This window comes from Ursus maritimus, unplaced genomic scaffold (genome assembly GCF_017311325.1).
Source record: "Ursus maritimus isolate PB19 unplaced genomic scaffold, ASM1731132v1 scaffold_26, whole genome shotgun sequence".
In the NCBI taxonomy this organism is placed as follows: Eukaryota; Metazoa; Chordata; class Mammalia; order Carnivora; family Ursidae; genus Ursus; species Ursus maritimus.
The window spans coordinates 40,016,378-40,031,259 of NW_024425119.1; the positions used below are offsets into that span (position 1 = coordinate 40,016,378).

At 56.1% G+C, this 14,882-nt stretch overlaps 1 protein-coding gene across 3 annotated transcripts in view; it reads right to left on the minus strand.

Annotated features, from left to right (window-relative positions):
* FMNL3 (formin like 3) overlaps positions 1 to 14,882 on the minus strand; it is a 50,965-nt gene that overhangs the window by 6,953 nt on the left and 29,130 nt on the right. For 2 of the 3 annotated variants that reach the window (XM_008704558.2, XM_040642419.1), the window contains exons 2-13: positions 14,526 to 14,609; positions 12,381 to 12,461; positions 12,026 to 12,102; positions 8,837 to 8,920; positions 5,905 to 6,057; positions 4,577 to 4,685; positions 4,328 to 4,404; positions 3,885 to 3,978; positions 2,676 to 2,750; positions 1,974 to 2,084; positions 1,516 to 1,665; positions 1,048 to 1,149 (exon numbers count right to left, since the gene is read on the minus strand). In XM_008704558.2, the coding sequence (XP_008702780.2) occupies positions 1,048 to 1,149; positions 1,516 to 1,665; positions 1,974 to 2,084; positions 2,676 to 2,750; positions 3,885 to 3,978; positions 4,328 to 4,404; positions 4,577 to 4,685; positions 5,905 to 6,057; positions 8,837 to 8,920; positions 12,026 to 12,102; positions 12,381 to 12,461; positions 14,526 to 14,609 (1,197 nt within the window). The remainder of the gene's footprint in view (positions 1 to 1,047; positions 1,150 to 1,515; positions 1,666 to 1,973; positions 2,085 to 2,675; positions 2,751 to 3,884; positions 3,979 to 4,327; positions 4,405 to 4,576; positions 4,686 to 5,904; positions 6,058 to 8,836; positions 8,921 to 12,025; positions 12,103 to 12,380; positions 12,462 to 14,525; positions 14,610 to 14,882) is intronic. The other variant, XM_040642420.1, reaches the window with a different exon arrangement.

The following is a 14,882-nucleotide window of genomic DNA, read 5'->3' on the forward strand; positions in this document are numbered from 1 at the left end:
CTAGCGGGAGACAGTGCCAGTAAGGAAAGGTAAGCGGAAGGCACAACAGTCGTTGCCCCCGAGAGGGACACTTCCTACCCCCGGTTTCTCAGCTGGGGTCTCTGGGAGGGTGCCCAGAGGCAGGGAGCAGCAGGAACCCAGGTGGGGGCCGGGGAGGCTGGACCGCACAGAACGAGAGGTGAGCCACAGAGCGCCGGCCCAGCGGACACCCTCCCGTGTGCTTCCTCTCGGACCCAGCCTTAGACTCACTGGTTCCTCAAGGCCCAGGCCGGAGGCTGCTCCGGGGCACACGTCCCGGGCCTACCTCTAGCCTGCCACACTGCTCTCAGCCCTCTGTGCCTCGACTGCTCCCGCTGCATTTGGCCTTGTATGATCACTCCGTTGGCAGCCCCCTGTGGACAAGGCCCTGCCCAAGCCATCTCTGTGTCCTCCATACTCCCTGGAACAGTACTGCAGACTCTCAGCAGGCCTGGCCGATGTATACCAAGCCCCTGGTCTCCCGACTCAGGAGACCTGGCGGACAGCACCTGAGCTACCCGGCCTGCCCGTTAGGCAGGGGAGGGGCCGGTAGGAGGAGGCCTGGACGCTAGAGGCACCTGAGGATGCCCCATCTGCTCCTGCCCTCCTCTGCATGTGCCTGGCCCACTCTGGATTCAGTTTCCCTCCCCAACTAAAAATTGGGGTGAAATCATCAGCCCACCCTCATCTGAGTGCCTCAAGTGTGAACCAAGATCTGGATTTTCAAAGACTTAACATGACTCAAGAAATAAAAGCCAAACAAAAAAACTAAGATTTGCAGGTGCATTTCTTATACTAGGATGGAGCTGACTGTATGAAAAAGCAAAGAGATAAAAATAAATTGATAAAAGAAATGCTGAAAGAAAGAAAAGGAAGAAAGAGAGAGAGAGGAAGGAAAGAAAGAAGGGAGAAAGAAAGAAAGAAAGAAAGAAAGAAAGAAAGAAAGAAAGAAAAAGAAAAGCAAGGCCTGTTCCCCAGGCCCGGCGCCGAACACCTGTTGGGGCCTCCCTTCCCCAGATTACTTGGTACCTTGACGCTCTCTAGTTCCTTCTCCCGCTGCAGCAGCTGCTTCTCTAGCTCTGCCACACGCATCATGTTCTCATTCTCTAGGTCCAGAAGCTTCTCCGTGAGCTGCAGGATGGGAAGGACAGGTCTGGAGCCGGGCCTAAAGCCTGGGCACTTTGCACAGCCTGAACCTCTGCCAGGATCTGGGCCCGACTCCCGCCTCCAGAGCTGCAAAGGCAGCGGGGCCCGGTGGCTTCCCTGCGTCACTCCGGTGGGCCCAGGGTCTGCGACCCTGTGAAACAGACCACATCGGACTCTCTCAAGCCTGAGGCCACCTCGCGCCCAGTCCTGGAGGTCAGTGTGTGTCCTAATATGGCCTCGGCCAGAGCATGCCAGGTTCCAAGGCTTCCGTGGGCCTCAATCTGGAACTGAGATGGCCCCATCCTCTCCCCTCCTCAATGGTAGCTCTGGCAGCAAAAAAGGACTACCTACGTGGGACACATGTTCCTCCAGCTCCTCCACCTTCTCCAGGGCCACGTTCTTGGTCTCTGCATCCTCCAACAAGCCTCCCACATCAAACACGTTGTCCAGGTAGGCCTGGATCTGCACCTGCAGCTTCTCGCTCTCTGTGTGCCTTGACTTCTGGGAAGAGTGGAGACGGTAGTAGTTGGGGGAGTCTCCTGAGAGAGACCTGGTCCTCACCACCCTCCATGACCGCTTCCTAGAGCATAAGACCCAAGGACTTCCTTCTGCAGCCATGGCGAGGCTCACCCTATGGAACGGCCTAGTTAGAGAGCGCCCCCTGCAGGAGGGCCGGGACCCCGGCCGCAGAAGACAGGTGGCGTTCCGAGAGCATCCACTAGGCTCTTGTCAAAGAACCCTTGGTGATATGACTAAGCGGGCCCTCTGCCCCCAGGCTCCCCACCCGCCAAGACTCGAGGCCAGCTCACCTGCAAGAACTCTTCCAGCCCCAGCTTGGTGAACTCGTACTGCAGGTGGACCCGGAAGTTCATATCCTCCACCGAGTGCACCACGATGTTGATGAACTGCATGCAGGCCACCTGCGGAGCAGCCCCCGGAGGTCAGGGGCAGGGAGTGCCAGGGGCGACCGCAGAGCCAGGCTGTTAGCACCGGCGTCGTCACGGGGGTGCTCAAAGGACTGAATTAAAATACTGAGTCTTTCTGGGAACAGTAAGAGTATTTTAACTGAAAAAATATCGACCTTAATATTCAGTATTCAGTGTACGAAGACGTTACATGAGAACTGGACAGAAATGGAGATACAACTGATCTCCTTTGCACGTCAGCACGTATTTCTTGAGACAACGCTATGTGACTAAAGACCGGAGGCTGAAGGGAAGAGAAGCTAGGGAAAGGTTGGGCAAAGCGAAGCAGCTTGAAAAAATCCAAATCAGGGGCAGTAAGGCCACCAGAAGGGGGAAAGGAGGTGGACCCAAGACACGAAAAGGTCAGTGTCCTGAAGTTTCTAAAAGCTCTCTGCGGTAGGAGAGTGGACAAGGAGCACTGATCGAGTAGAGAGAATCATTCTAGGTTCTAGACAGAATATCAAGATAATGCTGTCGGCCTCGGCCTGGTCTCAAAGAGCGTGGGACCCTGCTGGGCATGCGCCTGACCCAGGCCCAGTTCCTCACCATGAAGTCGATGTTGCTGTCCTCGTTCCGGAAATACTCCATCAGCTTCTCAAAGCGGTGAAGCTCCTTGCATACCTGAACGAGGAAACTTTCCCAGTGAGAAGCTCTATCCCGAGCAGAACCTAAGCCCTTGAGCCCGGCTCCCAGGAACATCGCAGCAAAGGGGCTGGTTCAGACTAAGCTTAACCACGACTCTTTCTATGCAAGGAAGCATTTGTGACACATAGAAGAAAGCCTGTAAGTTTAACAAGCTCTCCAAGTAGAAGAAAGCCTGGGATCTGCCACTGCCTTGGGTCACTGGTCCCCCATCAATTTGCTGAGGGAACCCAGTAAAGCGTAGGCCATTAGTCTGGGCTTTAGGTGCCTCTGGGGGTAGGCCAAGAAGAAACACAGTTGCTCCGTTATTGAAGGAAGGAGGGAAGAAGGAGGAAGGTGGGAGGCCATGGCTGAGGTCCTAGTGGGGACACAGGAGAGAGGCCAGGGTGCAGGAAAGCCCCTGTGCTGAGAGAGGGGTCCAGAGACTCTGCTGAGCCTCTGGCTTCAAGGAGGAAGAGCCATTTCCTGGCTTGAACAATGGATGTTAGGGAAGAGGTCCAAAGAGGAGGAAGGGGTGGGGCCAGCAGCTGCGACTGGATGTCGAGGAATCCTGTGTTCAAGCAGATGAGGGTTTCCGAGCCAGGCCCAGAGGCTGGGGAAATTCCAAGTAGGAGCGCCCTCTTCCCTCATCGATAACAGCCAACAACCAGGAGGATCCTTGCTTGCCTTCTCCTCCCACCGCAAACACGTCTGCCTTGGGTTCTCCCAGTGGGTTGTCTGCCTCAGAGCCACCTGGGGGGGGCTGTTAAAGCACAGGTACTCAGCCCCCCAGAAGCAAGTTTAACAAGCTCCTCAGGTATTCTGATGCATGGCCAGGCTAGAGCCACTGGACTGCGGCCCTCAACTGAGGGCATCTTTAGCTGGCGCTGTCTTGCCGTAAGATCTGGTAAGACTGAAGTTCTGGTTTTGGTGTTAAAAAAAAAAAAAAAGGCAGGGGGGCAGGCTTCTTAGTCAAGCACCAGATGTTAAAATCATCACTGGGGTGTGTGAGATCACAGGAAAGGGTGCTTACCTACCTGGCTCCCCACCTCCTCACCAAACACACACACACACACACACACACACACACACACACACACACACACAACACACACACACACGTAGGAGACTGACCTCTTTGAAATTGTCAAAGGCGGCAAGAATGATTTCGTGACCTCCCCGCACCAAACACACAGCTGCCAAGAGCTCCAAGACAAGGGCTTTGGTCCTAAGGGGTGAAGAAAACAGATGAGCCCCCAGCTCCCCACCCCGACCACCACACAGTTCACCTGCACGACTAGGTGAGCCCTTTCAGAGTGACAGCCTCAGAAGTGAGGGGAGTGGGTTTCAGAAAGAAAGCAGGGGAACGAGGGCTTACCCCCTCACTGAGCCGTGCAGACCAGAGGGAAGCCAGGGACACTCCCCTCCCAGCGGAAGTGAGGAGCAGAACTAAGGCACTGACCTAGGCCGCGGGCCCCCGAGGCCAGGCAGGCGGGACTTCTCGCCAGGGACAAGTGGAGCGCGGATCGCCAGAGTGCGGGGCGCAGTGGGCAGGAAGGGGCCGGGAAGGGACTCACCTTGGGTTCTTGTTGTTGAGACTGAGGGCAATCTCATTGACAGCGTGGGGGTGGGACATGACCAGGTTGAAGCCGTACTGCAACAAGGGGAAAGGACGGAAGGAAGGAAGACCCTGACGGTGGGGAAGGCAGCCCCCTGCTGGATCTCCCTGACTATGGGCCTTTTACAAGCCGCTGCCCTCCCAGCTCTTCTAGTTTGGCACATGAGGCAGGACGGGCAGAGCATCGTGGCTAGTGCTGCCCCCTTACCTGATAGTTCATGATGGCTCTGAGGCAAAGGATACAGACGTGGACATCATCCTTCTGGCTCACCAGGCGGGAGTTCTTCAGGGCCCTGCGCCCGGGGAGAGTGCTATACCTGGGGAAGAGGGGGCTGCTGGTGAAGGGTCTAGAATCACTCACTATCACCCAGACAGCAGGCTGCACCCCAACAGCAGCAGGAAAGGGGGACAGACAACCTTGAACTGACAGCCTCGAGAGTGGGGGAGGCGGGGGTGGGGTGCTCAGCCGTTTTCAACCTCTCCACCCCAGGCCTTTGGGAGGAACCACCCAGGACCCCAGCTTTAGAATCAGTGCCCAAACCATCCTGAGCCCAGGGTTCCTCCGAAATACAACGGCAGCCACGCAGGGCTTCCTGGTCCTCAAGACGGATCCAGGGAGATGTTCATGTGAGCCTTCCCACATCCTCCTTCCAGTCGCTGCATCTTCCACAAATTCCCTGGGGCAGGAGCATCTTGGCCCCCATCCCACTTCTGTGTCCCACAAAGGGCAGAGCAGACCCCAAAGACAGTAGGAGGGCCCGGAGCTCCATCTGGCTTTGCCCCCAGTGAGGTTTTATGAAAGAAAGAGGAAGCACGAATGGTGTCTGCTCACGCACGAGAATGATGAGCGGGGTCAGAGGGACAAAACCCAAAGGAGACCAGGAGAAAAGCATGACCACAAGAGGGACACGGAGCACAGAAAGGGCCACAGGGCCCAAAGGAAAGCCTCCCTGGGTAGGAGAGGCTCTGAAAAGTCGTCTGGTCTATCCACCTGCCTCCAGGCAGGATGGCTCCTAAAATATTGGGGAAAAAAATGAACACAAGGCGGGCTTGGAAAGAAAAGGAAGAAGTGAAGGGAAGGCGAGCAGTGGGCAGGTTGGGTGGGAGCTGGTCACGGAGCAGCCGATGGGGCAGAATGCAGAAGCAGAGGGAAACAGACGTGAGGGCAGGAGCCGGATCACCCGGTGACGACCAGGAAGCTGGATGAGGGCCGGTCCCGACGAACAGGCCGGCAGGAATGGCAGAATGAAAAAGAGGAATGGGGGGAGCCCCTAGATGGGGAGTGTGGAGAGGGGAGAGCTGGAACCCCAGGTGGGGTGGGTACAGCTGAGGGCGATGTACTTACCCAGGACAGATTGCTGGACAGAGTCAAGGAGACAGAGAGGACAGACCAGAGACAGACTGGCAGGCAGAGGGCAAGAGAGCTGAGCCTGGAAGCAAGAGTGGAGGGAGGAGCAATGAGCACTCACCCCGGCACCCGAGACCTGGCCTGGGGGCTGGGGGGGAGGCAGGCGGGCAGAGCAAGAGCACACATACCGGAGCACAGACTGGCGCGCAGAGCGAGCGAGGCTGTTGGTGAAGGGGGCTGACAGGGCGCTGGGGGGCTGCAGGTCCTCGATGGACCTGCTCCAGGACCGGAGCTTGTCAAACGCACCGTCGTCACCACTCTCCAGACCCTCAAAGTCAAACCTGGAGCACGAAAGGGGACACACAAGCGCACACACAGGAGAAAGTCAGTGCTAAGCCCCCTGGCCAGCCCACCCCCACCCTGTAGACCTCGAGGGCAATACGAAGCAAGGACGGCAAGAAGAGAAAGCGGAATTGGGCAGCAGAGACCCAAGCCTGGTCGGGAGAGCCACCAACGCAGGACAAGGGCAGCGGAGGCGCAGGCAGCAACCAGGAGGGGGACCTGAGGGGATGGGAATGCTGACAGGGGCGAGCTGCAGCTCCCCGCTGGCCAGGCAGCTCCAGGAGTGACCGCTCCATGGGCCCGAAGGGAGGCTTTCTGCGCTCCCAGCCTTAGATAGCGCATCTCAGAGAAACCCTGGCTCCCCGCGGAGAATCTGCCCTGTGGAAGGGTGGTGGGGAACAGGCCGATGCAGGTCTCGCTGGTTGGCAAATGGCAGTGGCCGAAGGGGCCTCTCAGTGCCCTGAAGGGGCCTGGCTTGTTCTGGATTGGGCTCATGAGGGCAGGTCTGAATGGAGGGGAATGGGGGTCCCAGCCAACCTAGAGTGGGACAGGCCACGAGGTTCAAGAGTACCATGGTCCCATCCCAGCACTAGGTTTTAATGGCTGGGTTTTCTGTGGTTCTACTTGAGACTGCTAGGTTTTCTGGAATAGAGGCTCCTTGGGCTTAAGCTTCCCTGGGGGGAAGAAATCACAGGTCAAGGGTGTGGACTGGGGTCCTTCATCCCTACAGGAGTTGGGATGGTGTCTCTGCCACTCTCTACTTCCACGACCACCACCAGCAATTTGGGAGTGGGGCCAGGGCAAGGAGGACAGCTTGAGATCACAGGCCCATGGGTCATTGTCCTTTACGGATCCCCACGTCAGGTTATACCCACTCTGAGAAACCAGCTCCACTTTTCTTTCCTGTCCTCTTCCCCCAAGTAGGTCATTAAGGACTGAACAAGCATCTCGGACAGGCTCTTCCCCCGAGGAACCTTCTGCTTAGACATTCATAGCCCCAGGGTCAAAGGCACAGAGGCCAGGGCTCTCTGAGATAGGAAGTGATATCCGCAGATGACTGAATGTTCCAAAGGAGCCGGGGCAGGCTGCAGAGTCCCGATGATGAGATGTTTAATGGGGCTCTCAAGTAAACATCAGAGGAGGCTCCCTGACAGGGAAGCTTGCCAGTGGCTTCCCTTGGTCAGTAATAGTATTCCTTAGCCCCGGTACACGCAGTTTACAAATAAATGCCTTCACCCAAACTCTGTTTGGCTTCACCCTTTTCCTTTCAACCCTTCCCAAAATACACTTTCTCTCCCCTTCACACTCTCTCCCTGCCCTGAATCTTCCTTTCGAAAACAGAGTCAAAAGTTCTGCTGTGGACGCTCCAATACTGAGAATCCAGCGTATTTTGGTTTCAAGCAGCTGGGATTTGTTTGCTTTTCGAACAAGATAGATAGGCTTACTTGGAAAAATGATCTACATCTTTTTACTATAAAAGCTCTGAATTTTTTAAAAAATCACTTCAGCAAATGTTTTTCATTTCTTTCTATAAAAAGAGTAGTTTTTAAAGGGAGAGGAGGGTCACGAGGCCTGAACTCTGCAGGGATGGGAACGGGGAGTAGGCCGCTCGTGGTTTTCACGAGGGGTGACCTGAAGAAAGTGACAGGCCAACCGAGGAGAGGCATTAGTTAGAACCCCTAAAGAGCTACGGCTGAGGGTCTGCTGGACAAAGGAGAATGGCCGTGGGGTAAGGACAGTAACGACGAAAGTGAAAACCAAGGCTAGGACTGAGTCCCAGAACTGAGGGGTTCCCCAGGACTCGGGACTTTTGGTGCTAACATTGGGAAAAGTCCCGGGCACACTGGGGTGGTCGGTCAGCCAAGGGCTGACTGAAGTCTCGGCTCTAGGTCTGAAGCTTTCCTCGGTCACCCCACGAATGATCAGTACAGTCCCTCTTTCCCTGTATCCGGGCAATTACAGTAGGTTACACCACCTTGAATAATAATAATTAACAATAAATCTGCTAGTGCAGTATAGACTTAGCTATGCTCCGAACGCTACTAGTGGCTTTCCACACATTATCATCTCAACCTTCCGACAACCCTGGAACATGGATCCCCTTTTATACAAGAGGATGCAAATGCGCTTGAGGTCACCCAGAGAGTCAAGGTCGTTATAACTGAGACCCACAGCCAGCTTTGCGGTTGTTGTGGTTGAAAGCACTCGTTTTCATCACCTCATGCCGCCTTCTCTTCTGCACTCGTGTGCTCACGGCTATTTTCCGCCCCCACCCAGCGACCTGGTTGCAAGGGCTCTGAATACTTCATTTTTGGTCTGGGTCAAAGGTCATGCCCACTGCTCCTGGGGCTCTTCTTCAGCAATGACCTGTAGTAACCCCCTCACGTCTGGAGACCCAAAGGAGATTCTTAAAGACTCAATCCCCAGAGTCAAATGAATCCCACCGGGCGTCTCTCCCGGAAGCCAAGACATTTCCTTAGACTGCTCTCAGCCTGGAGTCTGGATCCTCTGGGTTCTAATCCTGAGCTCCCTCTCTGTATCTCCCTCCTTCTGCTTCCCAAAATGTACCTTCTGCTCCAGCCACCTGGCCTTCTTCACGGATCCCAGCCATCTCCTTGGCTGCCTGTCCACTCCCACACCACTGCCTGGCCCGGGACTCCTGGCCCGGGACTCCCATTCCCGTCTTCGCGACTGCGGTCTCACCCTTCCTCAGCAAATCAGAATAGCACTGTGTCCTCCCTCGCTGGTCCCCAACCCCAGCCCCAGGGAGGTACTCACATGACAGAACATTGGGCAAAGGACAGGTAATCCACCAGCACATCCAGGCCTTTGTTTTCATCGTTCAGAAACTCCCGCACCCACCTGCAGATAGAGGAAACATAGTGGAGGGGTCTGCTAAAGCAGGTCAAGGGTGAGAAAGGCGAGGGGCCTCTGACCCAACACCCACTCCTGAATCCTCTGGAACTTAGCACAAGGCTGGGAAAATTCTGAGGTTTAAAACCCGTGGTAGACTGATCCACGGTCACAGCACTGGCCTAGAGCTCCGCAAGGCCGGGGAGCCAGGAATGGGGAAAGGTACAAGGCTTCCCAATGCCGTGTCATCCACACAAGCTTTCAGGAACCCTCTCCGAAGCGGCGGGGCCCAGGCTCCGTCATCTTCTGTGTCCTTGGTGTCTAGCACAACACCGGGTGCGCTGTCCCTGCTTGGTGTCTACTGGCAGAATTGTGCGGAGGCGGGAGGCTGAGCAAGAACATCTACCACAGGCCCTCGTGCACGGCGTGCCTGACAGGGGCCAGCACGGCTCCAACTGGACTGAAGTCTCGGTCAAAAGACAGGCAGGAAGGGTCAAAGAGAGCTCTGGAACAGAGACATTTTGGGCCAAAGGAAAGAGAGTTTGGGCCACAGTGAGCAAAGAGGGATATGTGGGAATTCTGTGTTTGGTCAGGGTGAGTTTGACAGAAAAGGAAAAGGATGGGGGAACAGTTAGGCGAGTAACCTCAGAATGGCTATGACCGCTCAGAGCCAGACTGAGGCCTCAGGCCCCTTCAGCCAGAGAGGCAGGAAGGTGGACAACAAAGACCCTGAAGACAATGGACCCGGGCATTTCCACCCTCGGCCTCCAGGCCTCTTGGCCTGAGATATCCCTGGAAGGAAATTCAAGAGCCGATCCCAGGAGGGCTGTTACAGGACAGGTTCATTCCACGGCACAGAGAAACATAAAACTCGCAGGATGAAACCCCGACTCTCCTCAGGGCTGTTTCCCTGGATGTCTGGGGGTCTTTATAGGCAGCTGCAGCCAACAGCCCTGCAGGGCTGTCTCCCCCGCAGCAGGAACACCAGCGCCATGTTTGCTGGCCACACCCTGGGACACAGTGAGAGGCTGGGCCGGAGCGCCAGGCTCAGCTGAAGCTGACTGACACCGGAGCTGCCTGAAGTTAGCTTCCTCTCTGGGGGCCGACAGGCCTCCCGTTTCCTGTCTGTCTGCTCTCCAGCTCCCCACCCCCTTCTCATTTCCTGTCTGAGTCTACACTGCTATTTTCGGGATCTTGACACTTTGAGGAGAGGTTAAAGGGCACTTCGGCAAGGCAGAGAAACCAATACAAACCAGAGAGAGGAGGAGCTGGTGAGGCGCTGGAATCCCACTTCCCAGCCTGCCCCGCTCCAGGGCCTGAGTTCCCGTTGGGCTGACCCTACACACCCAGCTTCGGCAGGCCCTGGGGCTGGTCAGGCTGTGACAGAAGCAGGACCCTCCTCTCCCCACCTTGCCCTGGCCTCCTACCACCCCGGAGCACCCACACCCCAGCCTGACAGCCTGACAAGCTCTTCCTGCCTGGAACTCTGGGAAGGAGCCTGGCCCTCCCACATAACTGCCCAGAGAAGCCACAGTTCAGACGGCAGGAGCTCCTAAAATGCCAGACACTAAGCTGTTCCTTGGGAACCAAGGGCCAGGTCCAGACCTCTAACTTCTGTGCCAGCTGCCAAGAGGCCCCGGGCCTGGGAACCATGCTGCTCTCGCCCCAGCTCCTGGCTAGCGGCCAGAGAGGCAGGCACCAGGTAGAAGGGGTGAGCAGAGCAGTGTGTCACACACGACTCTGTGGCCCTCTCCTGAGAAGAACAGGCTCCCATCCTCATCCAGCAAGACCTACTAAGAAAGAAAGAGGGGCCTGAGAGGGAGGGGAGGGGGCGAAGGCCCTGTGGGGTGGCATGTAGGTGGGATTGGGAGTTGCCATCTGTTTCATTCCCCCCACTGCCCCCCACACACAGGGTAGCTGAGGGGGCCCTGCCACTCCTTCTGCAAGGATTCACCAAATACAGCTGGAGGCTGAGTTTCACGTTTGCTAGCATGTCAGCTCTCACTCTGGTTCATGGATGAGGCGTGGAAGCCAATTCTGGCCACCGAGCCCAGCTGCCGAGGCCAGGAACTAGCCCTTTCCTGTTCTCTCCTGCGCCATGTCCCCGTGACTGCTGCGGCCGCAGCTGGCCGCAAACAGGTAGCCGCTATAAGAGCCCGAGGCCGGCCGAGCCCGGTGTGGACAAGCGGGCGGCCGCCACGGGCAGGAGGGGAAAGGCAGATGATGTCATTTGGCTCTTTCCACCCCTGCTCTCAGGAAGCCCAGGACCCTGGGGATGGCACCTGCCCAGCCTCCCCCACCCCCACCCCAGGCTCGACTTCTCGCTCATGCAAGCTCTCGGTATTTGTGCCAGGCCCCTCGGTCAGGACTGTAGCCCCGCCTGCAGTCCTCCATCAGGTTTCCCTCACTGTCCTTCCTGTACATTCTCTCTGTCTCTGTCTCTCTCTCACTTCCACTACATATACTCTGACTGGTTACAGTTTTGTAAAACGGAGACCACGGCCATCTATCACTGTACCTCACACATTAGCCTCGGGCCTGTTCAGCAAGTCCTGGTTCCCCGCTCGGAGACCAGCAAACACGACTCCCACCGTTCCTAGGGACCCTGTCAGCAGATGGCGGTACCAGGGGCTAGATACCGAAGACGTTCGATTCCTGGCCCTCACTGCCTTTGACCTGCCTTCTTGGTGCCCTAGGAAGCTGCTTCTGCTCATGAGCTAAGATTGTCTTGTAATCACGAAAATAATCCTCTGGGCACCAAACAGTCCGGGAACGAGGTCTCAGCTACCCGATGTAATGTGCTCGCCCATCCCCAGCACTCTCTGGGCCTCCCTTGGCCCAGCCCCAGGCCACAGGCAGACTCGAGTCTCAGCTGCTACGGGAATGTCTTCTACTTCAAGCCACAGGCTGAAGACCCCAGGAGAGGCCCCAAGCTCGCCGGCAGCATCCAGTCAGCAGCTGGCAGAGCTGAAAGGAGCAAAGCCAGAAAGAGCACAGTCTGAAGCTCTGGGGAACCGAAAGCCATTCAAGGGGCGACTGTGCCTCATGGCAGGGAGAGAAACAAGCCACCCATCTTCAGAGGACACCGGATCCTGACGGCCGATTCTGACTCACCCAATGTGGTTGGTACGAAGTGAGATCTCCAGCTCCCTCAGTACTTTGGTTGACTCCTGCACTCTCCTCCTGAACTTCTGTAAACATGGAATTTCCTGTCACTATTGGAGGCCCCCGATCCAACTTCATAGTACAAACAAAAGGGGTAGAAAAGGAAGGGAGGGGACACAAGAGGGCAGTTATAAGCCTTCCCTCTGTTAGTAGCCAGCCACTCCAGGCCCATGGCCTCGGAACCCGGAAACCCAACTCCCATTGCTCAGAAGCAGATGTCCCACCCCAAGCACAGGGTTTGCCCCCCAAACCCCACAGGACTACAAGGGGCAGCAAGGTGGGGCCTCCCTGCCTCACACGTCACCTTCCGGGTTACGCTGGGGTCCAAGAAGCTCTGGAGTTTCTGGATGTAAGTGTGGGGAGGATTCTTCACCTGGAACCGTTCCTGTGAGGGAAACACGCGTGTGCGCACAGACACCCAGAGTTCTGAGGACAGTGCTGAGGAAGTCGAACACTCATGGCGTTCAGTGTGAGGGGACCCAGCCTCCTAAAGTTGTCAGCTGGCCCTTAACATCATCCAAACCATAGGTTCTCTTCCTTGACTTATTTTCAGGTGCTTCTCATCTACCGCCATCTTTCCCTTCCCCGATTAGTGATCTCTGAGCCTAAAATATTTTTCTATGTTGAAAATGATGTGAAGAGCCTGCTGCTTGCTAAGATGTGGGGATTAAAGAGCTGGGAGCAGCACCCGAAACAAAGATACAATGGAGAAATGGTGTCCACTGCTTAGCGAACTGACGGCCCGGGATTAGGAGGGCCGTGGAGAGAGGAGCTAAGCCGTGTGGAATACAAACTCCTCAGCCCTGACCCCAGACCTGGGACGGGACTGGCTTCGCAGCACTCACACATTCAGGGCTGCAAACACACGTCTGTTCCTTGCCTGGACCCCAGGCCCCGACAAGCCAGGCAATCGCAAATGCTGAACGTGCTTTCGGCGAGGTTATCCCTCGATCCCCTTCCATGGAGGGCACGGGACCACGGGACCGTGCCCTCCCCGTTTTGGTCCACCCCCCCCCCCCCCCCCGTATCAGACCCAAGAGAAAACTCAGGGGAAACTCTGAAGCGTTCTGATCCTTTAGGGCCGTCACAACTGAGAAACCTGAAGAGCTGGGGGTGGGGGTGCCGCAGGGGGTTCAGGGAGAATGATCTAATGGTAGGAAACAGAACCCGAACCCAAAATGAGAGAAAAAAGGAAGGTGTGAGAAACAGTCGAAATGATGTGACCTGGAAGAGACAGGGAGATGGTCAGTTAAGGAAACTCAGTACCAACAGGCCACTGCTCTCCAGCCCCCAAGCAGGAGCTCGCCACGCTCGCCAGCTCTGCTGAACGTAGAAGACAAGGAAACGGGCCGTCCCTGGAGAGGCAGGGGCCTGAACCAGGGGCTCTCAGGCCTGAGTCTACCTTGGGTCACGCAGCCTGATTTGGGAGGGCGGTGGAACGTGAAAGCCAGCACAGACGAACTCGGCTGCTTCGTCCTGGCTCTAGTGTCAGGCATGGTACTGAGCCTTGAGTTCTTCATCCAGAAAACATAACGGCGCCTTCCTCAGGAGGGTTTTGTGAGGATGAAATGAGATATTTCAGTAGATGTAAAGTTCTTGGTCCCCGATAAGTACTTAATAAATGTTAGCTATTACGGTTCTGTTCTGTGCTTGAAAAGAAGTCATAACTTCCTGAGCGCTCCCTCACGACGTGCTGGGTGGGCACACTGAGTACCCGCCGTGCCAGGTGCTGGGCGGGCACACTGAGTACCCGCCGTGCCAGGTGCTTCGTGCTCCTGAGAGTTAAGGCAGTAAAAGCGGACTCTCCTAGCTGAGCAGACAGGCCTGTCGGAGTTCAGAAACGCGTGACTCGTGAAATCCAAACACACGCAGGGGAAAGAGCCAGGCCTTGGGTCCTGCTTCTAGTTCTGAGCTAAGTAACAATCTCTCTACTCTACTCCACCTCAAAACACCGCTCATGCAGGGAGAGCTGCCAATCCTCATGTTCTGAGATATGGGAACTGAAGCCTTTAGGGGACTGGGTCTTCTCATTCCTAGAGAAAAACCCAGGTGCCAGGGCTGGGGTAGAGTGAGAGAGAAAGGGTCCTTTGGCCGACCCCGCCAGACAGAGCCCTCACCCTGGGGAAAGGCAGAAACAGACTCTGCTGGGAAAGCTACCCAGCTCCTCTGCAGACAGCCAGACAGCCAGACCTACACAAACTTCCTCAGGGTTCTGCCCATCGGGAAGAAATCAAGACAGCTCTTTGCAGGAGTTAGAGGGGAACTTGGCCTGCCAGCCCTGTCTCTGTTAAGAGAGCCCTCTTGGAACAGGAAGTGAGCACGGACTAAGGCCAAGCCCAGGCCAGGGTTTCTCAAGGACCCCAGGGCTGTGGTCAGTGCCTTCGGCCCTGCTGCCTTGTCCAGCCCAAGATACAACCCCTACTCCTGGGCCTCGCCCCAAACCCCATACCTGGTCACAGATCAGATCCCACTTCTTCTCATTGTCATACTGCCGCAGGAGCCGGGCCTTGTCAGGAGGCAGGTTCATGGAGCTCTGAGGAGAGAACCTGAGTCAACAGGGCTGAAAGCTCCCCTCACCCAGAGGAGAGCAAGGGAGAGCGTGCGTACCTTTCCCCTCCTGGGCCCTCGGCTTCCCCCTGATGTTCTGTGGCTGATAAGGAAGGCTCAGAGAGGTGTGACAGTCCTTCTGCCTCCCCTTCACATTTAGTTCAGTGGTTGGGCAATGTTTTCCAAATTAGTGAGTCGAGATTAACTTTATTTTTAATGAAAACAAACAGATTAAAATAGAAGAGGCTAGAAGATACCA